At 52.0% G+C, this 24,939-nt stretch overlaps 2 protein-coding genes, 1 long non-coding RNA gene and 2 other non-coding genes across 11 annotated transcripts in view; 1 reads left to right on the plus strand and 4 right to left on the minus strand.

Moving 5' to 3' along the window:
• The window catches only part of LOC115493573 (uncharacterized), a 24,336-nt gene extending 10,461 nt beyond the window's left edge, over positions 1-13,875 (minus strand). Inside the window, exons 1-4 of one of the 5 annotated variants that reach the window (XR_012053889.1) lie at positions 13,141-13,875; positions 11,119-11,193; positions 7,637-7,708; positions 3,353-3,533 (exon numbers count right to left, since the gene is read on the minus strand). This is a non-coding gene — a long non-coding RNA (uncharacterized lncRNA). Of the gene's footprint in view, positions 1-3,352; positions 3,534-4,767; positions 5,498-7,636; positions 7,712-11,118; positions 11,350-13,140 lie in introns of those variants that run through there. The other 4 variants (XR_012053886.1, XR_012053890.1, XR_012053887.1 and 1 more) reach the window with 4 other exon arrangements.
• SERPINH1 (serpin family H member 1) lies at positions 11,363-17,617 on the plus strand. 2 transcript variants are annotated; one of them, XM_002190382.7, is made up of 5 exons: positions 11,363-11,544; positions 13,976-14,589; positions 14,804-14,902; positions 15,268-15,500; positions 15,651-17,617. In XM_002190382.7, exons 2-5 carry the CDS (start codon positions 14,007-14,009, stop codon positions 15,951-15,953), a joined length of 1,218 nt encoding a protein of 405 aa, XP_002190418.5. In that variant the 5' UTR covers positions 11,363-11,544; positions 13,976-14,006; the 3' UTR covers positions 15,954-17,617. The 2 variants fall into 2 exon arrangements, with proteins under 2 accessions (XP_002190418.5, XP_030119906.4); XM_030264046.4 differs by having other exon boundaries at positions 11,372-11,544; positions 13,973-14,589.
• A 2,197-nt stretch (positions 17,618-19,814) lies between these two features.
• On the minus strand, positions 19,815-24,684 carry RPS3 (ribosomal protein S3). Of its 2 annotated transcripts, none has more exons than XM_072923224.1 (7): positions 24,549-24,684; positions 23,648-23,778; positions 23,447-23,540; positions 22,610-22,704; positions 21,882-22,069; positions 20,512-20,708; positions 19,815-20,130 (listed from the first exon to the last, which is right to left on the minus strand). In XM_072923224.1, the coding sequence occupies exons 1-6, from the start codon at positions 24,576-24,578 to the stop codon at positions 20,515-20,517; spliced, it is 732 nt and encodes a 243-aa protein (XP_072779325.1). In that variant the 5' UTR covers positions 24,579-24,684; the 3' UTR covers positions 19,815-20,130; positions 20,512-20,514.
• Positions 21,031-21,178, minus strand: LOC115497774 (small nucleolar RNA SNORD15). The gene has a single exon (XR_003963361.3). It is a non-coding gene; the product is annotated as a small nucleolar RNA SNORD15 (small nucleolar RNA).
• LOC115497777 (small nucleolar RNA SNORD15) lies at positions 22,184-22,330 on the minus strand. Its single transcript, XR_003963364.4, has one exon. It is a non-coding gene; the product is annotated as a small nucleolar RNA SNORD15 (small nucleolar RNA).
• Positions 24,685-24,939: the final 255 nt, after the last annotated feature.

Below are 24,939 nucleotides of genomic sequence, written 5' to 3' on the forward strand. Positions count from 1 at the left end.
TTCCTTGAGTGAGTGTGGCTGGATCAGCTGATTGGGCTGGCTGCAGCAAATCTCGTGGTCACACAGCTTTAAATGTGCAGCAGTGCCTGCCTAAGCCTTTCCGTTTATAGGATGGAGAGGGGAGCTGGGAGCGTGGAAATAAATCCTTTGGAAGCTGAAGGGGTTTGGAGACAGAACAGGACTCCCCAAGGGAAACACATGGGGGTGCAGAGAGGGTGGGCAGCAAGCACGGATCAGGCATGGGATGGAGCTGATAGAGCATCACCAGCTCCGTGCTCCTGATGAGCCAAGGTCAGGAGAGGGCACAGAGCTCTGGGAACTGGGATGAGAGCGCTGGGGCTGGAGCCTGGCTGCCAGGCTGGGTTGGGGAGGCACTGCTGGAGTGCTTACAGCAGTGTGAAACCCCCTCCCTGCCTCCCTCCTGCAGCTTGGCTCATCTCTCTGACCCCTGGCCTCCCCACAGGAGCAGAACTCTGGCTCAAGATTAAATCCCAGCTGTCTCCCAGCTCTTCCCTGGGCGAGCTGCCATGCCATGATAAAGCAGCTCCTCCCTCCAAGGCAAGCCCCTGAGCTGCAGCTCCTTGGGAAGGCAGCCTGGTGATGGACTGTGTCAGGGAATAACAAATGCCTTTAATTCCCCCTTCATCCAGCAGCTCCCTGTCGGAGGCAGCATGTCCTGAAGAAAGGCGAACAGGAGGCATCTGCAGCTGTGTGCACAGGCACTCAGATGCCTGGTAAATCACCCCAGCCAGGCTCTAAGAACCCTGACAGGCTCTAATTTGTCTCTCCTGGATAGATACAGGGTAGAACTTGGTGCTTCACTTGGTTATCCAAATGCAAGGGGCTCTAAGCAATCCCTGAGTTATTCTGTGGAGATTTTCCTCGCTGCTGGCAATTGCAAATTCAGGAGAGGAGGGGATCTGAGCAGGACCTGCTGCTGAGGTTTCATCTCAAATATCCATCCTCTCAGCATGAATGTTTTGTGTCAGACCTGTAGGGCTTTTCAGGTCGATCAGTGGGGTTTGCTGGCACTGGCACCAGCACCACTGGGGCTGTCAGCTCTGATCATGCACAGCTCGGGGCTCACTGCTGACCAAGAATAGGCTTGGGCTCCATCCAGCTCATATCCAGGTAATTAAAGGAAATAAAACACTTCCTTACCAGCCAAACCCCCTCTCTGGGTGTTGTTTGCTGGGAGGCTGCAGTTCTGGACCAGAGCTGAGTGGGAGACCTGAAGGGTATTACTGCAAGCCCCCCCTGGGGGCTCCAGCCTTGTGTCTTGTAGGAAGCCAGCCCTTCCCGTTCCCTGCTAAAGGGATTGCTTGTGCATCCTGGTACATCCCTGGGGACACATGGACATGTCCCTGAAACAGAGCAGCTGGGGCTGCCCCTGGGTCCCTGGAAGTGTCCAAGGCCAGGTTGGACAGGGCTTGGAACCTGGGACAGTGGAAGGTATCCCTCCCTATGGCAGGGGTGGGACTGGATGAGCTTTAAGGTCCCTTCTGACCCAAACCACTCTGTGCCATTATGATTGTGTGATTTTATATGAGAGCTGCTCTAAGTCACTCCCATCCCCACCTTCTGTCTGCCAAGATTTCTCCTGCAGATCCTTGTCTCTCTCTTTCCTTCCCTGGACAAGGAAAGACTCCTGGCATGGGAAAGAGAATACCAGTTCAGATAATCCTCATGGGATTTGGGCAGCCTGGGGAATCCTTTTCAGGAGAAGAGGATCCTGCAGATCACTCAAAGAGAAGGAGAAGGACTCCCTCTCTCTGCTCCTAGGCAGAATAGCAATTTTGAAACTGAAACCTGGAAAGACATAAGGAATTTCCTGTCATGTTGCTCCCATGCCATGCTCCCACAGTCTGGAGTTATCTATACTATTATCGTCTTATTTCTAGTGGTAAGTCTAATAAATCACAATTGAAATTATATTTGGCAGAGTCTCAAATAAGTTATGTTTCCCTTCCAGGGATGGGGCTTGGAGCAAGGTGGGACAGTGGAAGGCGTCCCTGCCCATGGCAGGGGTGGGACTGGGTAATCTTTAAGGTCCTTTCTAACTCAAAACAAAAACAACCAACAAACAAGCAAAAACGCCAGGGGTTTCTACATCCATCTTTGCTTCCCTTTCCCCCTCCTGGCCCCTGCTAGCCTCACTCCTCTTGGCTCTGCTTTTCTCCTTCCAGCAGGGAGGACTGGCCTGGAAGAGCATCATTCCCAGGGCAAGTGGAAGAGGAGACACCTCTCCCTGGCAGAGGGGGGCTCCCAGGACGCACTGCCGGGGCACATCCCGAGGCTGTGCGGTGGAGAACGAGCCTTTCCTGCTCCTCCTCCCGGGACTGGTGTCTGGGGAAGGCTGGAGCCAGCCCGGGATGGTGCCGGGGCCGGGCAGCGGGGGGAGCAGCGAGACCGGACACGGGGACACAGAGCGAGAGGACACAATGTCCCTGCCCGCCTGGGGAGAGATTCCCGGTATTCCCTGGGGCTCAGGGGGTGGCTTTGGGTTTGGGGATGCACGGAGGAGATGTCGTGGAGCTGGGTGGCATCCCGGCTGCGCACTGCTCCCTGGGGAAGCCCAAAAGGGGAGCAGTGCCAGGGCCACGGGGGAGTCTCTGCAGGGGAAGCTGTGCCCAGGGCTGGTGTGGGTGGGAGAAGGGTCTAAACGAGTCCTGCAGCGCCCTTATTGGATCTGTGTGCTCTCTGTAGCTCCTGAATCCCAGCCAGCCCCTCTCTGTCTCCACTATTTTTAAATCCATCTATTTCCGCTGGTATCTCTGCTTTGGTGCAGCCTTTTCCACACTGACACGTCTGCAGCCCAGAAATCCTAAATGTTCTCATTCTCCCAAGTGTTTAAGCACTGGGGACCTGAGGAGCTCAGGGACAGCAGTGCAGGGGCTGTACTGTTTATTGTGTTTATTGACACTTTCTGAAGCATGGGAAACTCATGGGAAACTCATGGCCACAGCCACACAGAGCCAGAAGTGTATTCCCAGCACAGGATTCAGGGCGTGGGATTGGAGCTGGGACTGGAGACAGAAACCCTGGTGGCAGGCAAGGCTGGAGGAGGTTTCTCACCCTATCCCACCCTCAGGGACAGTGGTCCTGCTGCCCCAGGGATGGCATCAAGGCACACAATTACCTGTTTAGCTGAAGCCAGAGTACTGGGATTTTCCAGCTAATGGGTCAACACAGGTGATGAGGCCCTAAAGGACCTCTGGAGTGCACGATGCCATGAGCCCAGCACTTCTCATGTACACAAGGATTTGTTTGCACTGACTCTACACCAGCCCTGCGGTGCCCAAGATTCCTGCAGGGCTTTTTGGGTGTCCCTCCACCCTGCCCCACTTCATACCTGCTTCCACAGGGTAACCATGGACCTTCCTGCAAATACCAGGGAAGTCAGGAAAGCTTCAGGCAGAGGCAAATTGCTAGATTCATGTCACGTGGTGAATCAGAGACAGAGCCCAGAGTGGATTCATTGTGCATCCCACATTTGATGAACTTGCCTCCAGCAGTTCCAATTTTTCTATTAACTGGAATTAGGGAGAAAAACATAGTTAAACTTTTAATTCATCAAGATGAGCACCATCTCAGTCACTGAAGGTATTTCTGAATTTGGGGAGGTGAATTTGGAAAATGAAGACACCACAATGTACAAATTGCATTTTCTCCATTATTTTGCATGTCCAGCACACAGCTTTGTCATTGGAAACTACAACAACCAGAACTGGGTATTCCATATCCAACAGAAACCCTTGGAAGTTCATGATTTGAGTGTTTCCTTCTCACTGAACTACAGCCATGACTTGCATCCTGAAACGTTCAAAACTCAGGAGCTGCCTTAAGTTCTTTGCTGCTGCTTCTCTGTGTTCAGGCAGCAAAGGAGCTTGAAATAATTCCCAACTGGATGGGGCTAAGGCAGATCCATGCAGGAGAGGAGGACGGCAGCTGTAAGAGGCTTTGATTCACATGTGTCTTTGTAACCACAGCATCCCCTGGGTCCCAAACCAGGAGTGATCCCAGGGGGATTCAGGTCTTGACGTCAAAGCCAAGAGTCCAGAAGTACAAATTATTTCAAAGACTGAATCCAAGCTGTTTGTGCACAGCTGGGAAACATCCAGCACCTTCCTGAAGGGAATCAGGAGTGAAACAATGATGCTCATTCATCTAAACCTCCCACCCCACCTCTCCCAAGCACCTCTGCCCCAGGCTGAACAAGAGACCTTCTGTACAAAGCCAAATTCAGCAGCTCTGATGCCTCCTCCAGTGTTGGGAATAGCCGGTCAGATCCAGGGACATGCAGGAGATGTTCAGTGTGCTGAGTGCTGGGCCAGGAGCTTGCAGTGTGTTCCCTGGAGGTGCAGAGAGAGGCAGCTCCTGTATCCCTTCCCATTGTGGGAAGCACAGTTTGGGCATCCACATTGGAGAAAGACATCAATCATGGTCCCACAGGCTACAAAAACACAAAGCAGAGCCTGTTCCTGCCTGGCGTTTACAGCAGAGTAACCAGGAGCAGGGAGAAAAGACAAGGATACAGAGGCTGCTCTATAAATCCAGAGAGCCCCTTGGCCATGAGATCCATCTCTGCTGGGTGAGATTGGAGCTGGGGTAATCACACACAGAGCAGCTCCACATCCTGGGGTCCCAGCCCTCAGCAGATTGTCTGTGCAGAGAGGGAGAAGATGCCTCTGGGACTCCCTGTCAAGTCTTCAGCATCCCTGTGGAGAAGCACAAACCAGCCTGTCTCTGATAACGCCCCAAACTCACCTTCCATGCCTCAGTCTCCCCAGCTTTTACAGAGGATAATCAGCCTTGCCAACTTTATAAAATCCTGGGACATCTGCAGATGCAGCTCTGATGTGATGAGTCAGATCTGCCTTGTGTGATTCAGCTGGCAGATCCCATCCAACAGCCACGGAGCTTCCCTTGCTCCAGGATCCATATTTGCTGTTCTTACTGCCAAATGCATGACTGTTCCCAAAACTAAACATGCCTGTGAGTTTCTAAATGCATTTGGCAAGACCAGGAAAAAGCCCTTCTAGTTTCATTCTGAAATGGGAAACAGGGAAAAGTTCACTGGACCATCCACAACTTTCCTCCCTGCAAATTACAAGAGACGGAAAACGGAAAACAGAGAGTGGGTTTTGTTTCTAAAATTAACATCCCTGAGGCAGGAATGTGGCTCTGCAACACCAGGAGCTGTGGCAGGACAGGGATGTGACCCTGGAGAAGGCTTTAATGTGTGGATGCAGCCCAGTGGAAGCTGGAATAAAATGTGAGTGGCTCCTTCTGAAGCTCCCAGGAGCAGGCGTTGCTCTGCAAGAATGCAGTGGGGTTGCATCATGTGGGCTCCTTGAATCTTCATCTTCAACAAATCTGCCACTTCTTCCCTGCCAGATCTTCATGGGGAATCTATACAGTAACTGGGAAAAGCACACTGCAATTTTATGCTGGTGTATGTGAAGCAGGCAGGAGTATTCAGGCTAAGTGAGGTTTCCTGTGGGGACAAAGGGAAGATGTCACTTGTTTCCAAAGGGTCTCTGGCCTTGGAGATACATTCTGGAATACATCCTAGCCTCTTGCAGACACATCCTAAACTGCCACGTTACAGGTTAAGCCCCCTGACCCAATCTGGACCTATGGCAAGGGACATTTGCTTCCCAGGTGGTTGCATTTTGTCATCCCAAGCAAAGCTGCAGCAGCTCAGATCTGAACACAAACTGGTTTGCCCCCATCAGATCAGTGTAACATCCCCAGGGTTGGGGCAACCATGGTCCTTGGAAACTAGGGAAGCATGAAACCCCTTTTCCTGTCTGGTTTTATACTAAAGCAGAGATTTAGATTAGATCTTGGGAAGGAATTGTTCCCTGGGAGGGTTGGGAAGCTGTGGCACAGGGTGCCCAGAGAAGCTGTAAGCTGCCCCTGGATCCCTGAAGTATCCAAGGTCAGGATGGACAGGGCTTTGAGCAAGCTGGGATAGTGGGAGGTGTCCCTGCCCATGGCAGAGGTAGGACTGGATGTGCCTTAATATTACTTCCAACCCAAACCAGTCTGTGATTCCTGCTGTATCCCCCTGGGCAGCTTTTCTGCTGCCTCTGCAAGAGCAGAATAGACAAAGAGGATGCCAAGGCCCTTCCTAAGCATCCCTTTGCTTACATATCCTCAGCACTTGGCTGAGGAGGATTGCACACAATGTTTGTTCCTGCTGGGCCTCTGCAGGAATCCTTCCTGGGATTCATCCCTCCCCTCCTCCTTTCCTGCCTTCAAACTGCTGCACCAACCCCTCAAAGTGCCCAGGGCAGCAAACCCAGCAGCCCCAGCCCTGTCCTGCACTCAGCCCCCTCCTTCCTCTGCCATCAACAGTAGCAGTTTCAGAGCTTGGCTTGTTGGAAACCTGATTCCCAACAAGGAGAAGACTTTTAGGGACAGCAGTAGGACTGGGGAGACAGGCAGTTGTGTGACACACTTGCACACACAGCACAGGCTGGGCCCACCCCGCCTCCCAGCCCTGAGCAGTGCTGTGCTGGAAGCAGAGGATTGGCCAGCTGAGGAGCCCTCAAGCCAGGCTCGGGTTTAGGGGCGGTTCTGCTCCCTCAGCTGGCTCCAGAATAAACGGTTTCCTTTTACATCCCGGTTTCCTGAGGGGGGAGCGTGTGGGGCTGAGCCTCCTCTCAGCTTCCACCAAATGTGAAGGGCAGGCAGAGCTCAGACCTTTCACATTCCCATATGCTCCTGGAAAATGCCAGGAAGAGACGGGGGAGAGCTCACTACACCTTTTAACACGAGAGGTGCCCCACCACAGTTCCACTCTGTGCAGAGCAGATCGAGCACCTGGGCCTTCTCTGCTTGTATTTTGTAATAAAGGGTGAAACCTGGAATTGGACATTCTTTGCTGCTGTTTCCAGTGAGGAAACTGATGTTGCAGCATCTCAAAGCCCTGGTGCTCTCACATCCTGTCCTTAAGATGGCCCCTGTGCCCATGGGGCTGATGTGGCTGACAAACCAAGCACTTGGTTTTTCCTTTTGGCTGCTTTTTGGGAGGATCCAGCCAGTCCCAGTCACTATGAGGCAGAAAGGAGAGGGTAAGGAGTGCACATCACCAGTGTTCATCTTAGAAACACAGAGTTTAAGGTTAGAAAAGTCCACTAGGACCACAGAGTCCAAACATTAGCCTGGAAAGGGCATCCTGGAGTCCCCTTGGCTCACCACAACCCCAGACCAGCCCTCCTGGATCAGTGTAGGAACAGGTCAGGACCCCACAGCCCTGTGGGTCCTCCCAAGGGATTGCAAATCCCTGCTGCCACATCCACAAGGATTCCATCTTCTCCTGCCATAGCCCAGCTCCCAGGAAGGTGTGGGATGCAGGGGCTTGCAATCCAACCTACCAACACCCGTGCTGGCCCTCTGCTGAGGCCACACAGATGTCATTCTTTCCACCCCAAAGCACCAGAGGAATTCCACCCCCCTGCCTCGCTGTATTGGCAGGAAACCCTGTGGATTTTGAACTTTTCTCTGGGAGTATTAAACAGGGATTACAAACTGGGACCAAGGGAATCTCTCTCTGTTGTGCCCTGTGGGAAAGCTGCAGCTGCAGCCTCTGTAGCTTGTCCTCCCTGGTTTGTGCACCATGACATACCTGGATGATGCCATTTATGGGGAATCTGCTCCACAACAATCAGGTCTTTTCCTCTTCCTCCTCCACCACAACCTGCTGAGGAAGCAAACGGAGATCAGTGCTTTGCAGAGGATCCACAAATTTGCCCCTTTAGGACATGTAAACCCAGTGAGCTCCCCGAAAGCCTGGAGCTGGCAGGGCCAGCTCTGGGCACAGCAGGCTGGCACAGGAGTTTGGCTCTCACTGCTGCACTCCAGACAGGCCAGGGCACGGATCCACAGGATGCAGCCTTTCAGCTCCACTGCCATCCTTTGTGTGCTGTCTGCTCACACAAAGCTGGGCCCTCCCAGCTCCAGCCAGGCCAGAGCTGGGCATGGCTGAGAGCCAGAGAGAGGGAGAAGGGCTGGGATCCCACTCCAGTGCAGGGCACTGCTGCCAGCAAAGCCACGGCTCCACGCTGCCTGGGGCTACATGAATGAGCTCCACTGCCAAAGGAGGGTGTGCAGGGAGGAAATTAAAGTGCTGAACCCAAACTTGTCCTTGAGCTGAGCCAAGAAGCAGAATTCCCCCCAAATCTTTGCATGTGAGGAGCTGGAGGAGCAAGTCCTGACTAGCTCTAGAGCAGAGAGAGATCCAGGGAGAGCTCAGAGCCCCTTCCACTGCCTAAAGGGAACTCCTGAAAAAGAGGGAGAGATATTTTTTTTTATAAGGGCAGAAAGTGACAGGACAAGGGGGAATGGCTTTCCACTGCCAGGGGGCAGGGTTAGAGGGGATATTGGAAGATGATTGTTCCCTGTGTGAGTGGTGACACCCTGGCACAGGGTGCCCAGAGAAGCTGTAGCTGCCCCTGGATCCATGGAAATGCCCAAGGCCAGGTTGGATGGGGCTTGGAGCAAAGTGGGACAGTGGAAGGTGTCCCTGATCATGGGGTGATTTTAAGGCTCCTCAGTGCTGGCTCCAGCATCCCCGCCCTCCTCAGCCATGATCCTGAAAAGCAGAGATCCTGCACCAGCACTGCCTCACAGCAGCACAGATGACAGACTGTCTTCAGCACAGGAAAACAGGATGAGTCTCCTGGGTCACTGTAAGGTGAGAATGCAAAGCTGCTGGAGTTTATATTTTAAAAAGTACTGTCCAAAGAACACACAGTGTCTGCTTTCGTAGAAATAAACCACTCCTTCAATAGATAATCAAGGGGATTAGTCACACTGCTTGAAACAAGAAGCCCAACAACCAGGACAGCACCAGTCTGGATGTTTCATGGCTGGCCATGGACTGTTTCCCACAGAACTGAACTCCTGGTACCGTCGGATTTCACTGCTCTCCATCCCAGCAGCTCCTCCACACCCGTTTCCAAGCACTGCAAAACCAGCCTGGAAATCTCCCTCTGCTTTGCTGTGGGGGCTGTAGGATCACATCCACATCACAAAACCTTTGGGTGGATTTTAATTTAAGGCTCAGTGCCTCTGCACTGCCCTAAACCCACAAGGTCAACCCATGCTGGAAATAACTCCAGACAAAGGAAACTCGAGTTCTGCCCCGCGCAAGTGCGGTTTGGAGGGGAGGAGCTGGGCTGGAGGAGTGGATGTGTCCCTCTGGCAGCTGGAACCGCTCATTACATGAGCAGGGGAGACGGAAGAAGGCAACTCCCAGTTTGGCTCCCCCTTCCCAGCCCCATCCCACCGCTGGAGGAGCTCCTACGTGGCACTGTGGGGGCTGGGAGCGCCTTTTCATAGCCGGATCCGCTTGGAAATCACTGGAGAGCAGCAAGAATCCTCCCCAGCAATGCAGATCAGCCTGATTTCCACAGCTTTGGCCCTGGACAAAACTGTTCACTGTCAAGTTGAAGCTGTTTGCTGACATTTTGGTAGAACTGACTCCTTTCCTGCATATTCACATCCCAAAATTCTGCAGGGGCTCTTACCAGGTTGTGTTGGGAATAGGTTGAAATATACACTTAAAAATAAGCAAAAATCTAAAATATCTTTATGCTGGGCTGCCAGCCCTCAAACTCAACTATTTTCATTCTACTCCAAATTCATGTTCTTGAGGCAAAGCCATTTCAAAAGACTGAAGCACAGAGCCTCCAGAATGCCCCCAAAAGACTTTGGTGCTGCGAGACAGTTAAAGAAATCAAGATTAAAAGTTTAAGAGTTTATTTTAGATTTCACTTGGAAGGTGAAAAAATCCTACATAGGAAGTAATTACAGAGCAGGGTTTGAAGGTGGAGCAATTCAGAATTTGGCAGAGAAAAGCAGCTGATGGTAGAGGTTTAAAGGAGCATTTCTCATTTCTCAGCTAGCATGTTGCTGGTACAGACCAGTAACATTTACTTCGGTACTGATGGTTTGATATCAGCAAATTCATTTTTAATAAAGCCAAAATTGTGCAATAAAAACTCTGGGACCCTGCTGTTGATCATTTATGCAGACATAAAGCAAAGCTAACTGTACCAAAAGACACTAGTGTACCAAAATCTCTTGCTTAAGGTATTCCAAAGCTATTTTTCCCACTGAATCCCTTCATGAAGAGTCCAGATCTCTAAATATCACAGAGCACCAGGTTCGTTGCAGCTGATGGAAACAGTTTTTACAGGGAGGGCTCAAAGATCTCCTCTTGTTTGAGATGAGAAGTATCTAGTCACGTGGCACTATCTGAACAGGTCAGATGGAAGAAAAATGTCACTTTTTGATGCTACCTTCTAGAATAGGTGGAGGATGAAGGGGAATGCAATGGTGATTCCAAAGAAAGATGCTTCCAAGACAACACACAGGATTTTCAAAGCCAGAAGGAAAAATCAGATGCTGTTTGCTAGTACAGCAACAGGAGGCTGAGACCTGCTGAGACTCCTGTCTTCAGAGTGAAGCATAAAAACCTGGCAGAGCCAAAATTAGGGAGAAAAATTAAATGCCAGTATGATTAAAAGGGAGACATAGACATCAGTTAAAGAACACAAGGATGAAGCATCCTTCTGCTGATGTAACCATCCATGAGGGGGGTGGTACCTCAAATATCCCTACATCCCAGATTGCCATGAAAACAATCCTGTGCTGTCCCAAAACATGGCAGGATTGAATCTGAGCTTCAACACTTGTGACTCAGTAGAAACCTCTCCATGGCACAGCTGCTCTGGGCACCCTGTGCCAGGGCTCCCCCACCCTCCCAGCCAAGAGTGCTTCCCAATATCCCATCCAGCCCTGCTCTCTGGCAGTGGGAAGTTATTCCCGGTGTCCTCTCCCTCCAGTCCTTGTCCCAACTCCCTTTCCAGGTTTCCTGGAGCCTCTTTAGGCACTGGAAGGGGCTCTGAGCTCTCCTTGGAGCCTTCTCTTCTCTCTTGGGGGTCACCAATCAGGGCACATTTCAGATTCACATTTCAGGATGGGGCAGGTGTTAAACATTGGCTGCCTGTGACTGCTCCAGTCGTGGCTGAAGCCCTTTGCACCACCCCTGACTTCATATGGAGGGTGACAGTCCAGAAAGAAAAAAATAAAATACATCACTACCTGCCTTTGGTGCCAACAACCATCCAGCTGCAGGAGATGCCAGGGGCAGGGAAAGGACCAAAATAAGATGGGCCCCTGTAAGAAGGCAAAAGCACAGTTTGGGCAGGGAATAGTTCCCCACGTTCCTGCTGGAGGCCTGGCTGGGCTCAGGCAGGGGACAGCCTGGGGACAGGCAGGGCAGGAGGAGCGAGCGCGCATCCCCCATCCCTCCCGACCCCCCTCCGGCGGCGCGGGGCCGGCATTCCCTGCCATTGGCGGCGGGCAGGGAGAGAGCCGGGACGGATCCTCCCCTTCCTCTCCCTCCCAAGCATTTTTGAGAGGGTTTTCCCAAGTTTCCAGAAGTTTCTCCCCGGCCCCTTATATACCCCCTCCGCAGGACCGGGAGGTGCACAGGGAGCCGAGCAAAGCCGTGTCCCGACCCCGCAGGTAAGGGGGGGACCCGGGGTTGGCAAGGTAGAGACTGAGCTGAGATTGCAGCGGGGTGAGGGGGGGATTTCGGGGTCCTGCAGCCTCCTGGCTGGGCAAAAAAAAAATCGGGGGAGGGTTACGGCATGGGAGAAAGAGGTGTGGGGGGAGGGGGTAGGCTGCAATGGGGTGTGTGGAAATGTGGGATAGGGGTACAGACTGTCCCACGAGCTGGCTCTGGGATTTTGAGGAAAGGCATTAAAAAATCCCCCAGTCGCCTCCAGTTTGCAAGAGGTGATCCCAGTGAAGCTGCGGGAAAAGCTTTCAGAGAATGACGAAAAAGAAGAGGGGGATAAGGGAAGCTTTAGCTTGGTGTGAGTGAAATCCTGCAGCCCTGCTCTGGCCGGAGCAGCCGGGGAGCCTGCAGGACCCTGGGCACCATCCCAGCGCAGGAATGAGAGCTCTCCCTGCAGCCTCCTGCTACAGCACGGCCCGACCCTCCTTCTGCTGCCTTAACCAAGTGTCACATCCCTCTGGTGACACGGAAATGGCCTTTTGCCTGCAGTCCTGTGCCCTGCAGCTCTGTCCTGCTCCTGGGAGAAACACAGCCCTCGGAGGGAATCACATGCCGCCAGGAAAGAGGGTCCCGGCAGCCCCAGGGAAGGCTGAGGAATGCCACGCTGGCACTGGGCGTCCCCTCGCTGTGGGAGCACAGGAGAGGATGTTGCTGGCTGTGCATTTCCCACATTCCCTCCATTTTCACCACGGGTTCTGAATTCACCCATAATCGCTGCCATAATCCAAGAATGGGCAAAATGTCTACATCTCGGGCTGTGTGACTCAGCAGAGCCCAAATCTGTCTCCTGGCCCTGAAGTAATGAACGTTTTTTTAAGCTGAGGATGAAGCAGTGCAGGCCACCCCCTGCTCACAAGAGAACTACTCCATGTATCTGTTTTCTTTCAGAAAGAAAAAGGCAAACGTTGACCTCACTATGAAACAGTTTCAAGGTATCCTTAGAAATAAACGGTATAAATAGAAAACCAGGAGGAACCTCCTCAGACTTCCAACGTTTGTCACCCTGGCTGCACTCTAGAGCGTCGAGGGCAGTTTTGAGCTTGTTGCACAAATCTTTGCTCTTGAGGCATTCAGGATGGCTCTTCCCTTTAACAGAAGCCTTGCTCCCATAAAGGATTTTAGGCTGTAATCGCCTCCCTCTCCGAGGCTACGTAAATCCTGCTCTGGCGAAGGGTGCCTGGTGGAACTGCGCACTCGCTTCGCCCGGGGCTACGTGCTGCGTGTTTCCTTCCATGTGTAATCCCAGCGGGCCCTTCGCTTCCTGCTCGGGATACTTTAACCCTGCTGCAGCCTTTCCCTGCCTCCCCAAGCCAGGGACAGCCCCTGAGGCTGGGCAGGAGCAGGGTGGGAGGAGAGGACCACCAAGGAACAGGACTGCAGGGTAGTGATGTGGAGAAAAAAGTCCCCCAAAGGCTGGAAGGGGAATTTAAGGCCAGCTCCTGCAGGAAGGTTTGCTGAGTGAAGGCAGGAGGGAGGGGAGGTGTGGGGCCAGGTGGGATGAGCCCCAAAGGGTTTCCAGGCACTCAGGACTGCACACGTACCGGAGCTGGACAGGCAAACCAAAGCTGAACAGAGCTGATCAGACAGTGCAGGATCTTCTCCGGGCCGCCTCTGGCTTTGCTTGGTGGAAGCTCACGTGCTCCATCTAGTGCCAAGGAATCTGAGGATTTGGGGCCCAGGCCAGGGTCCCCAGAGAGGACGGTCCTTGCCATGCAGTGCCTGCAACAGCCCTTAGATCAAAGGGCAGCACAAAAGTTTTTCAGCTTTTCCTGATCAGGGCAGAGGTTTCTTCTGCTCTGGGGACAGAATCATGGAGCAGTTGGGTTGGGAGGGACCTTAAAGACTACCTTTTCCCCCACTTGCCATGGGCAGCAGAAACACGTTCCCTTATACCAGGCTGCTCCAAGCCCCATCCAACCTGGCCTTGGACACTTCCAGGGATCCAGGGGCAGCCACAGCTTCTCTGGGAAACCTGTCACCACCCTCACAGGGAAGAACTTCTTACTAATGTCCAATCTAAACCTGTCTTCTTTCACTTTAAAGCCACTCCCCCTTGCCGTAGTTCACATCAGAAATACCTGTTGCTTACATTCCCTGACCCTTCCTTAAACCATCCACTGTACATTAATATTGGGAAACTGCTTAGGAACGAAGTTTTAATTCCAAATGCACAGGCCCTGCTTGCCAGCATGCAGCCTGCACTCCTGAAGATTGTTTCTCAGGGTGGACTTGGGATGGCTGCACCCCCATGAAGTGTTGGGGCAAGGTCACTGTCACTGGAGCAAGGAGTGTGTTTCTCTGGAAGAGACCCTGGGATCTCTGGATGCTCCAGGAAGGCTTTGGCTCACGCTGATGGTGAATTTTCTTGCCTAGCAGGTCCTGGGAGGTGTTGGGTGCTGCTGAAGCCATGTGGATTGTCATGGGGCTGGCCCTCCTGGGCCTCGCTGCGGCCGTGCCCTCGGAGGACAGGAAGCTGAGCGACAAGGCCACCACGCTGGCCGAGCGCAGCACCACGCTGGCCTTCAACCTCTACCACGCCATGGCCAAAGACAAGGACATGGAGAACATCCTGCTGTCCCCCGTGGTCGTGGCCTCGTCCCTGGGGCTCGTGTCCCTCGGGGGCAAGGCCACGACGGCCTCGCAGGCCAAGGCGGTGCTGAGCGCGGACAAGCTGAATGATGACTACGTGCACAGCGGGCTGTCTGAGCTCCTCAGCGAGGTCAGCAACAGCACGGCCCGCAACGTCACCTGGAAGATCGGCAACCGCCTCTACGGCCCTGCCTCCATCACCTTCGCCGAGGACTTCGTGAAGAACAGCAAGAAGCACTACAACTATGAGCACTCCAAGATCAACTTCCGAGACAAGAGGAGCGCCCTCAAGTCCATCAACGAGTGGGCAGCGCAGACCACGGATGGGAAACTCCCGGAGGTCACCAAAGATGTGGAGAAAACTGATGGGGCCCTCATCGTCAATGCCATGTTCTTCAAGCGTAAGTTCTACCTTCAGTTCTTGGTACAAGTGACCCAAAACCTCCCCAGAGCCAACACACAGAATCATGGAATGGTTTGGGTTGTGAGGGGCCAAGGGAACGTGGACAAATCCTAGGTCCACTGGAGCCAGCTCTTTGTCAGTGGTTGGGAACTGTGCATGCACTTACCACCCATTCTCTTTTCTTACGAGCTGTGTTCCTCTCTCTCCTGTAGCTCACTGGGATGAGAAGTTCCATCATAAGATGGTGGACAACCGTGGCTTCATGGTGACCCGTTCCTACACCGTGGGTGTGCCCATGATGCACCGCACAGGTGAGTGGGAAACCCCCTGGTCCACACCAAGACCAGCTGGATCATTGCTCTCCATTACCCAGATTTCCACCAGCTGCTTCCAAGATTGTTTTGCCTCATGAGAGAGAACAAAGCAGGGGAGTGTTTGTTTTACTGATTCAGTGTCCCTGTGAGCAGACAAAATCCACATTTACTAGGAGCTGCTTGGCTGTTGGGAACAAATCCTGGCTCATTATCCAAAGGAGATACACAGCCAACTCCAAAAATGCTGGGCCACTTCCCAAAAGGGTGTCCAGACTCTCTTCCCTTCCTAGTCAGGGAAAGTCCAGGTTGAATTCACTTTGCCTCTGCTCCACACCTCACTGCTCCCTGCTTCTGGTTTCAAGGTCTCTACAATTACTACGATGATGAGGCAGAGAAGCTCCAGGTGGTAGAGATGCCACTGGCCCACAAGCTCTCCAGCATGATCTTCATCATGCCAAACCACGTGGAACCTCTGGAGAGAGTGGAGAAACTGCTGAACAAGGAGCAGCTCAAGACATGGACTGGCAAGATGAAGAAGAGATCAGTGGCCATCTCGCTGCCAAAAGTCGTCCTGGAAGTCAGCCACGACCTTCAGGTAAAGGAGGTCCTTAAACAGTTGGGCCTTACAGTTCTTTGGGATGGGGGGAAAGACAGTGGCATGGTGGGTTATCCATGCCTGCTGCCCCTCTTCCCTCTTGCACTGTGTCATCTCCAGGAGGGTTGCTGACCTCTTATCTCCTCCTAGAAACACTTAGGTGGTCTGGGCCTGACAGAAGCCATTGACAAAACCAAGGCTGACTTGTCCAAGATCTCCGGCAAGAAAGACCTTTACCTGTCCAATGTGTTCCATGCCGCGGCTCTGGAATGGGACACGGAAGGGAACCCCTATGATGCCGACATCTATGGCCGAGAGGAGATGAGGAACCCCAAACTCTTCTATGCTGACCACCCCTTCATCTTCATGATCAAGGACACTAAAACCAATTCTATCCTCTTCATCGGCAGGCTCGTGAGGCCCAAAGGTGACAAGATGCGTGATGAGTTGTAGTTGGGTTTGTTTTGGTTGGGTTGTTTTTTCCCAGAGCTTTGGTTTGTGTGTGTTTTTAGGGGGGCATTTTGACAAATGGGAAACACTATTTTGTATCCTTCTCAAACCATGGGTGCTATTCAGACCAGGGTGCATTGTGGGGAGAAACCAGCATACACTTTACCTCACCCCAAAATCCAGATTGCACAAACCCACCTCCAGAGAGGAGCAGGGGAGCCTGGCACCAGAGGGTCACCAGGAGTCAGCTGAGGTGGCCACCTTGAAGCCGAGTTCCTCCCTGCACTGGTTAAGCCTCCTGCTCAGTTCCTTGCTGCTCCACCAGCCCTGCCAAGGCACCACTCTCCCATCCCAAATGCTTCCATCCCACTGCACGCTTAGCGCTGCCGCTTTTCTCCTGCTTGGGTGCCCTTTGACACTGCTCTAGAGCTGTTCCCTGCTTCTCTCTTCTCTCTCCAGAGGTGTGTAACAGAGCTCCAAGGGCCAGTTGTGCACTCCAGCCCCTGCAGGGCCCTGGAGCAGAGCAGGAGGCAGCACAGGAGAATGGAGATTGTATGGCATTGTGCTCTTCTGTCTTGCCTAACCCTGTGCTCTGCGCTCGATGCTTTGACCACAAGAGCTCCTTAGGGAGAGCATCAAAGTCAACACTTGACGGAGAACTAAGGAAGCTTTGGGATGTCAGGGAGAGCCCAAAGCACAGCTTGGGTTTCTAGAAAGAGTAACCTTAGATTCCTTCAACACTTGACCCCTTGGGATCACTGAGGGGGCATCACCTGTAATTAAACAGGCAGTTGTACCAGGCAGAGAACTCATTCTCTTGGAAGTGCTCTGCATCAGCCTGTAGGGCTGGGAAAGACTCCATTCCCACTGCCAGGGTTCTCCCACACCTGGTTCCCTGTGGAGCTGACCCAAGGCACTCCTAACTGGCTTCTCACAGGGAGGTGGGATCAGGTTCACCTCCACTTTCTTGCTTATTTAAACACAAAGCTTTAAAGCTGCCATTACCTGACTTCCTAATTATGCTCTGCTGAAGCTCCATGGTACTTCAGCTCCCTGTCTGCTGACCTGGATAAGGGGACCCTGAAAAGCAAAGGTATTTATAGTTATATTTATGTCTGATAATTAGCAGGTTTCACAGCCTCATCCAGGCTATTCCTAACTTCACTTCAAGGGATATCATCAGGTCAGTACTATTTAAAGGAGCTGATGTTATCTCCCAGGAGCACTACAGCATTTGCCACGCACTGAGAGACACCACAAGGCAAACACTGAGATTACAGAAATGAGGAAAATCCACGCATCCCAATGGAATTGCCAGTTCTCTGAAACCAGCATGGAGCACCTAAATGGCTTTGCTTTATCTCCCTGCCAATTTTCCCTGCTGCCATAGAAGCCCAGTACTGCATAGTCCCAGGTGCTGGGAGGTGGGAGGCAATGCCAGGAATGTCCCCAAACATGGGACACTTCTCGGTGATGCAGTGCACTGAACCCACACGCAGAACGTTCTGGAGGCTGGGGTGGAAGGGGTGGGCAAGGCAAGAACACACTGTGGGATATTGTGAATAATTTGCATCATGTGGATGCAGGTGTCTGATGGCTTTTATTGTTTGTTCTTGTACCACACAGTGACAGTTGTGTAATTTTGCAATAAAACTTTTTTCAATGAATCCCTGGAAGCTGGAATCCCTTGTAGAGCAAAATAAACTTAGGGAGGTTCCTTTCAATCCTTAAATCTAAAACACCCTAAAGTGGCAACTATGGACAAAAATTACTCAATGCACATCAATCGTGAGAAGGAACGCTCTTAGCAGCTTTTCCCTTTGTTGTTTTCTCCTGAAACTGCAAATATCCAACACCTTAAATGCTCCACAGGTAAAGGACCAACAGCCCTGTCCTGCTGGGCCATTTAGCAGAATAAAAAGAGCTGTCAGTCACAGGGATCAGGCTTCCTGACTGTCCAAGCCAAAGCTCCTCCAGCTGGGATCCACTGGAGAAATAGCGGAAAAATCTGCAGGCTAAAGATACCTTTCCCAGGTGGAAAATCCACCACTAACAGATTCTGCTCATCCATTTTCTCCCACTCCTGGAAAGGGATGAACCTTCTGTCACTCACTCATGAGCAAAATTAAAGGTACAGACACGTCCCCTTTTCCCTGGGACTGAACAAGCACACACATCCAGTTTGGAGCTCCTCCCACACTGGAAAAGCACCACGTGCTTCCTAATTTTCTTTAAATTGGAGTTACAGAAGCCACCTGCAGCACCAACTAGAGCAGGAACACACCAACCTGGGGTAGCAATACTGAAACTAAGCTTTCCAGAGTTCCTAAGTTCATCCTACCCCCACCTCATCTTCTAAGGCTTCTCTCCAAGAGAAGCATCCAAAAGACACATGGAACTGAATGAGCTCTCTCCTCTTTTGGAGCTTTAACAGCTCAGGGTGGTGGTAACTCCAACCAACACACATGGAAAAGATGTTCAGCTCACACTTGCAGCCACAGCCTCACCACCCTCACAGGGAACAATTCCTTCCCAATATCCCATCCAGCCCTGCCCTCCAGCCGTGGGAAGCCATTCCCTTTGTCCTGTCCCTCCACCCCTTGTCCCCAGTCCCTCTCCAGCTCTCCTGGAGCCCCTTTGGGCACTGGAAGGGACTCTGAGCTCTGCCTGGAGCCTTCTCTTCCCCATTATTTGCAGAGCTCTTGACTCTACCAGTGATCAGCACTGTGAATTTAACAGGGTAATGGACAAGGTTGGAGAGCTTTTAATCAGGAAGAAGTGGAACTATCTCCCAGAAATCCATCCCTCCCTGGGAGGCAGCAGGAGACATTTCCAACCATCACCATCTACCACACAGTATATTTAGGAATTTAGAGACAACATGCAAAACTGGGTGACTTTTATTGCTTCAGATCTCCCCACTTTCACACATTTCCTGCCCCTATGATCTGACAGAACTGAGTTGTCATCTTTTATATTTTCAGATTATTTCCACATTCAAATTCATATAAAAAAATAGCGTTGGCATTAGTCTAGTATTTATATTAACCATTTAAATCTTTGCATTGAATGGTGCACACAGAAACCTGAAATCTCTGTCTTTAAGAAGGCACATCTTGCTTCTGAAACTCAGCCAAAATCCCAGGTGTGCCAGAGGAGCTGGGAACAGCAAGGCCAAGGCTGCCTAGACAGACCAGTTTGAAATTCCCGTTCCTAAGCTGCCAGCCTAGTTCCTGCAGAGCAACCTCCTAAAAACGGAAATGTGAATGTGAAAGCTATTCCTAAACAGCAAAGCTTGCATTCCACAAACAGGCTTTGAATTCCTCAAAATCTTAAATCCTTGATCCTGCACATACATGATCTCCTATGATGTACCTGTATCTTCCCATTCCTGCACCTGACTTCCACCAGCTACTCCCACCTCACAGGTTAAGACAGAAGATTTGACATCCTGAGTGTCACTTTTGCTCTGACCCCACAAATCCACACCCAAAGTTACCTGACCCTAACAGAAGCTGCACTGGCCTGGATACTGCCAAAAAAGCTCCCTCTTCTGGAAGCACTGGATAAGGGACTGGGATGTAAGGAACAGCCACCAGTACTCCATGGAGTATGTGTTACTCATGACCCTCTAAACACGGGATTGCTGCTCCAGCTCTATCTGTCACAGGCATCAGTGCTTTATTCCCACTTGGTTTGGATCAGGAGCTGGTGAAGTTCACTCCAGAAGGGGAACACAGCAACAGAATTCCTTCCACACCAGAGGTGGGAGCAAGGCCTTCCTGAAGTACATCTTGAGAAAATAAAAATAAAATTAAAAATAAAAAAGAAAAAAGAAAAAAGAAAAAGCACCTTCACAAACACTGCCTTTTGTGATTTTATTAAGAGATGTTTTCAGGACAGACAAGCTTCTGGTTGCAGATGTTACAAACCCTACAACGAGAAACAAAACACTCAGTGAGCTGGGGACAAACTGCTTTCCATAACCATCATCCTATCCCAAAGAAAGATCAAACCAAGCTTGCCAATTAAACCGCATTTCTCATTTCCTGCTTCTTGGCCAGTGATCCTCCCTTTTCCCACTGAGCCAGATCTTGCCAGACTCCTTGGTAAGACTTCCTTACAAAAGCAGCCTACAAATTGTTCTCACGTAGCTTCTAAGACTATCCCAAACTGGATCCTGGGGCAGGACAGGATGGATATATGAGGAATATATTCTCTGTGCAGACAGCCGCACACTGGTACAGCATCAACACATCCAAGGCACCCAACCCAAGTTACTCCAACTGTAATAACCCAAGATCTCCAAATCCATGCTGTATAACACAACATGGAACAAGGCATGTGGACAGATCCATCATCTCCAGAGGAGTGTTCTGAGCTGCTCTGACACATGCCTTGAACCCTGTGCCATTCACCCTGTGCAATGCTCAAACCCAGCCCTGGTCCACAATACAGGAGGCTTGTCTTCCCAAAATCCCAGCTCTGTGTTTTTGGTGGCCTGAAACCTTTTTACATGGATCCTCAGCACATCTGCCTCCCACTGCTCCCAGGCACTTACCCCTCAGGCAGTGGGCACTGGCTGAGGCATGGCTGGCTGTTCTGGTTTGCCACCTTTCTGCTCTGAAATGGGGGTGGTGGGCAAAATCTCTTCTTTGGGTTCCACGATGCTGACGTGGTCTGGCAGAGGCTTTTTGGGGCCAATCTTTCCACTGGGGTCCCAAGGCAACATAATCTTTACTTTGATTCCCAGTACTCCTGCAGAGTGACAGGACAAGGGAGACACAAAATAAATCAAGTTCATAGGGATGAGCACCAATGTTACAAAATATCTCTCTCTACACTGAAGATCTGCTGACAACACTGTAGCACTCACCTGCTACAGCCTAAAATCTAATTACTGTGACTTTTTATCAGTGTTGTAAATTCAGGCAACTTAAAAGTTGGATAGCGAAAGTTATTAAACTCACTGCCTTGGCTGATTGCAGTTCTATCCTCAACTCATTCTAAACCTGGTTTTAGACTCTGTTCTCTTCCTCAGCTCATTTTTCTAGTAAATTCCAATTTTTTTTTTTACATCCCTTCTCAGACAAATGCCTCTAAATCATCCAATGAGCAGGACATCCTGGCCAAGGCAGCTTTAGCACTGCACCACAGAACGTGGCACAGAGCAGGCTGCAGTGACACGAGGATGTCCCTTCTGACTCGTCATCGTATCATCACCGAAGGGAAGGTGGAGAACAGCTCTGGCTGGGTTGGTACCCCCACACCAGGAGTTCTGCAACTCATTAACCCCAAGTCAGTTATGACAACACAAATCATTTGTGTTTCACCAGAAGGGAGAACAAGTGGAAGCAGGTTTAGCTGGGAAGACCATCTAACACTTGTAGCATCCCTGTTCTCTCTGCCCATCCTGAGGAGCCAGGAAAACCAGAATCCAAGGGTGCCTAAAGCCAGGCAACAGGTACTTCATCTGGAAATTATCACCAGCCTCAGAGGTCCCAGGACACAAATGAGTGTCTGGAGAATCTACAACCACACTCCCAACTGGAAACATTCAAACCCTATCAGCAGAGAAGTGGATAACCTGGTAGAACCACACTAGTTGCTGAAGGCCCCTTGGCTTTCCATTCCCAAATGACTTCTGCTTTAGATGTAATGTTCAAATCCCACAGCGAGTTCAGTTGCAAAAGCCCAGGAAAACAGGGTTTTCAGAGCCTGAACCCTCCACAGCAGCACAACTAAACTACTCTGTGAGATCAGAAGCGCATCAAAAACCATGTAAGTTTCAACCCAAGGATGCCAGTCGTGCCATCGGGAAATCTCCAACCTGCAGGAAGGGGATGCCAGGAGCTGAGATTTTTTTGTCTCTGCAACTCTAGAGAAGGAACCTGACAAAGCTGCAAAGGGATCTGCACGCCAGGCACTCACCCTGCCGGAGTAGGACGTGACGCACGGCTGTGTCCACATAGTAGTTCACTGGGTCCCCACTGTGGATCATCAAGCCATCCACAAACTTCATGGATTTGGCCCGCTGACCTCGGAGTTTGCCGGACACAACGACCTCACAGCCCTTGGCCCCGCTCTCCATGATGAAGCGGAGGACACCGTAGCAGGCTCTGCAGGGAGAACAGCCAAGCCATGAGCCCGCTCTGCCAGACCCACAGGGCTTCCAGAGGAATTCTACCACGATTCCAACCTCAGTTTCACATGTCAGCAGTGCAGCTCCCATCCCTTCTCAGACAAATGCCTCTAGGTCATTCACTGGTGACAGGAGGCTGCTGCTGGAGGACCTCACGCAGCACCACAGAACGTGACACCGTGGAGGTACTGCCACCAGAGCCACCCGCTTCTGACTCGTCATCGTCTCATCACTGAGGGGATGTGAGAGCAGGACCACTGCCACCTGAGCCACAGCACAGCCACAAGGCCTGAAATGCTGTTTGCCTTACTCCTCCACACACTTATTCCCAAAGCAACACATGCAGCCTTATGCCCCACAAACTGCAACCAGACTGAACACTCCAGAAGTAACTGTTGACTGAACAGAAGTTTCAGTGCAGCAGTACCAGGTTAAATCCTCAAACTGCAGAGGAGCTGTTTTTAGGGCATGGTGCTGGAGTCCCACACCTTCCCCATGGGCAGGCTGCTGTACTCACCTGCGCACAGCCAGCCCTCCCAGGAGCTTGTAGCGCAGGGACTCGGCCTGGGCGATGGCACACAGACCTCTCGTGGCCACCTTCTCAGCGTAGAGCTGCAGGGCAGAGAGGTACATCACAACAGGGCTCTTTTCCAAGTCCATCACACAACCACAGCATGCAAGGCTCACAGCTTGGAAGGCTCATCCAGTTCCACCCCTGCCATGGGCAGAGACACTTCCCACTCGACCAGGTTGTTCCAAGCTGGCCTTGAACAATTCCAGGGATAGCCACAGCCTCACTGGGCACCCTGTGGCACTTCCTCACCAGCCTCACAGTAAACGTAACTTTTACTTCAGCAGAACACAGGAGTTTCATTTTACTCTCCTCCCTACATTCAGTCCAGTTAATCCTTCCACATTTACAGGCAGCAGCTTTATCCTACACTCCCTTCCTTGTCTAATATGATCCAGCAGCACTGGCCAAGCTGGAATAAATGAACACCATCCCAGCACACACATTCCCCCTCCCTCCCTGATTTGTCTCAGAGCAAGGAACAAACAACAGGAGCAGATTTCACAGAACTACAGAATCCTTTGGGTTGCGTGGACCCTAGTCCAATCTTCCCCTGGGAAAACACCCCTAACATTAAGGATCAAAAATAACTGCTGTGTCACTTTACCTTCTGTTTCTCAAAGATCCTTCTGCAGCAGAGCAGTTTCTTTGTAATTTATTTTGTATTTCAGTGCAGGAGCATTTCTGAGGCCAAGTAACAGAAGGCCCAACTTATCCTTGAAACCACCTTTCAGCTGCCACCACAAATCCATCTGAACCACCCAGTTCCTGAGGCCGTTTTACCTCCACGCTTCCCTCAGGGAATCCAAACCTCTTCTGCACCACAGCCGTCAGCTCCCGGATCCGGCGTCCCTTCTCTCCCAGGACATTCTGAGTTCTGCGGGAAAATAAGCACAGGACAAATGAGAAAAGTGTCCCCAGGAGTGAGACTGGAGCCATCCCAAAGAGCTTTCAGAGCATCCCAGCTCAGGAAGGCTGAGTTACCTGGTGGCAAGGATGATAATCTCAGTCCTGGTCGGAGTGACCCGGACCTCCACTCCGGAGTATCCATCCTCAGCCAGCTCCCGAGTCAGGAACTCATTCAGCTCCGCTTTGAAGATGCCATCAGCGACAAACTAAAACACAAATCGACAAAGACAATATCTTGTCACATTCTGAACCTGAGTGCAATTCACCCTAATTCCTCCTGCAGCCTGACAGTCTCTCCTGACAACTTTCTCCTCCTGTGAAAGAAATCACAGAATACTCTCAGTTGGAAAAGACCCACAAGGAACACCTAGTCCAACTTTTACATGGAAAGCCCAGGGACTGAACCCACAACCTTGACTTGACCAGCACCGTGCACTGCCCAACTCTGGGTGCAGTAGTGGGGAAAAATGGAAACCCCTTCCCTGAATTTCTCAGGAATAATCCACTCCAGCCACGGCCTGACCCACAGCCACTGCTCACGCTGGGATCACGGCTCTCTGCTGCAATTCGGGAGCAATTTATGGGAAATAATTAGCGGGGTCCCATCCCTTTCCCTGCTGCTGGGACTCCTGACAGCCCGAACCTCCCTCGCTCCCCAGGACAGGCAGCGCCCCGTGCCCTCCCGGCCCACAGAGCGGGACAGCCACCAGCCGCAAACCCTTCCCAGGGGAAAGCAAAAGGAAACCCCGCAATTCCCAGCCCCCAGCGCCGCTCCGCACCTCCACGCGCGGCCGCGGGGAAGCGCCCGCTCCATCCCGCCGCCATGTTCCCCGCCGGGCCCCGCGCAACATCCGCCGCCATCCTCCCCCGTCCGCCGCCGCCGCCCGCCGTGGCCCCGTCCTGCCGGCCGCTGAGGCCGCCGCGGGCGGTGCGGCAGCGCCCCGCGGCCGCGGAGGAGCCGTGCGGCCGCGCTCACCTTGCGCTTCTTGGAGATCTGCACCGCCATGATGAGCCGCGGCCCGGCGGAAAGGAAGGAGCGGGCCCCGGGGGCGGTGCTATATTCGACTTCCGCCGCGTCCCATTGGCTCGCCGTTGGCACGGCGGGGCGAGCGGGGCCCGATGGGAGATGTAGTCTTTGCCATGCCGCCATGTTGGGGAGGGCCGAGCCATGCGTACGGCTCAGAGCAGCGTTCAATGGGCACCGAGAGTCAGTAGTGCGTAAAATAAAACAGGTGTACGGTAATTCATCCTGGGCTTATACCTAGAGACCTGCCCTGCCCAGGCGTTGCTGTCAGAGGGTGCTCTGACGTTATCCAGGAATCACAGCATGGCTTGGTTGGGAAGTGACTTTAAAGCTAATCCAATCC

The sequence above is a fragment of the Taeniopygia guttata genome, chromosome 1 (genome assembly GCF_048771995.1).
Source record: "Taeniopygia guttata chromosome 1, bTaeGut7.mat, whole genome shotgun sequence".
Lineage (NCBI taxonomy): Eukaryota > Metazoa > Chordata > Aves > Passeriformes > Estrildidae > Taeniopygia > Taeniopygia guttata.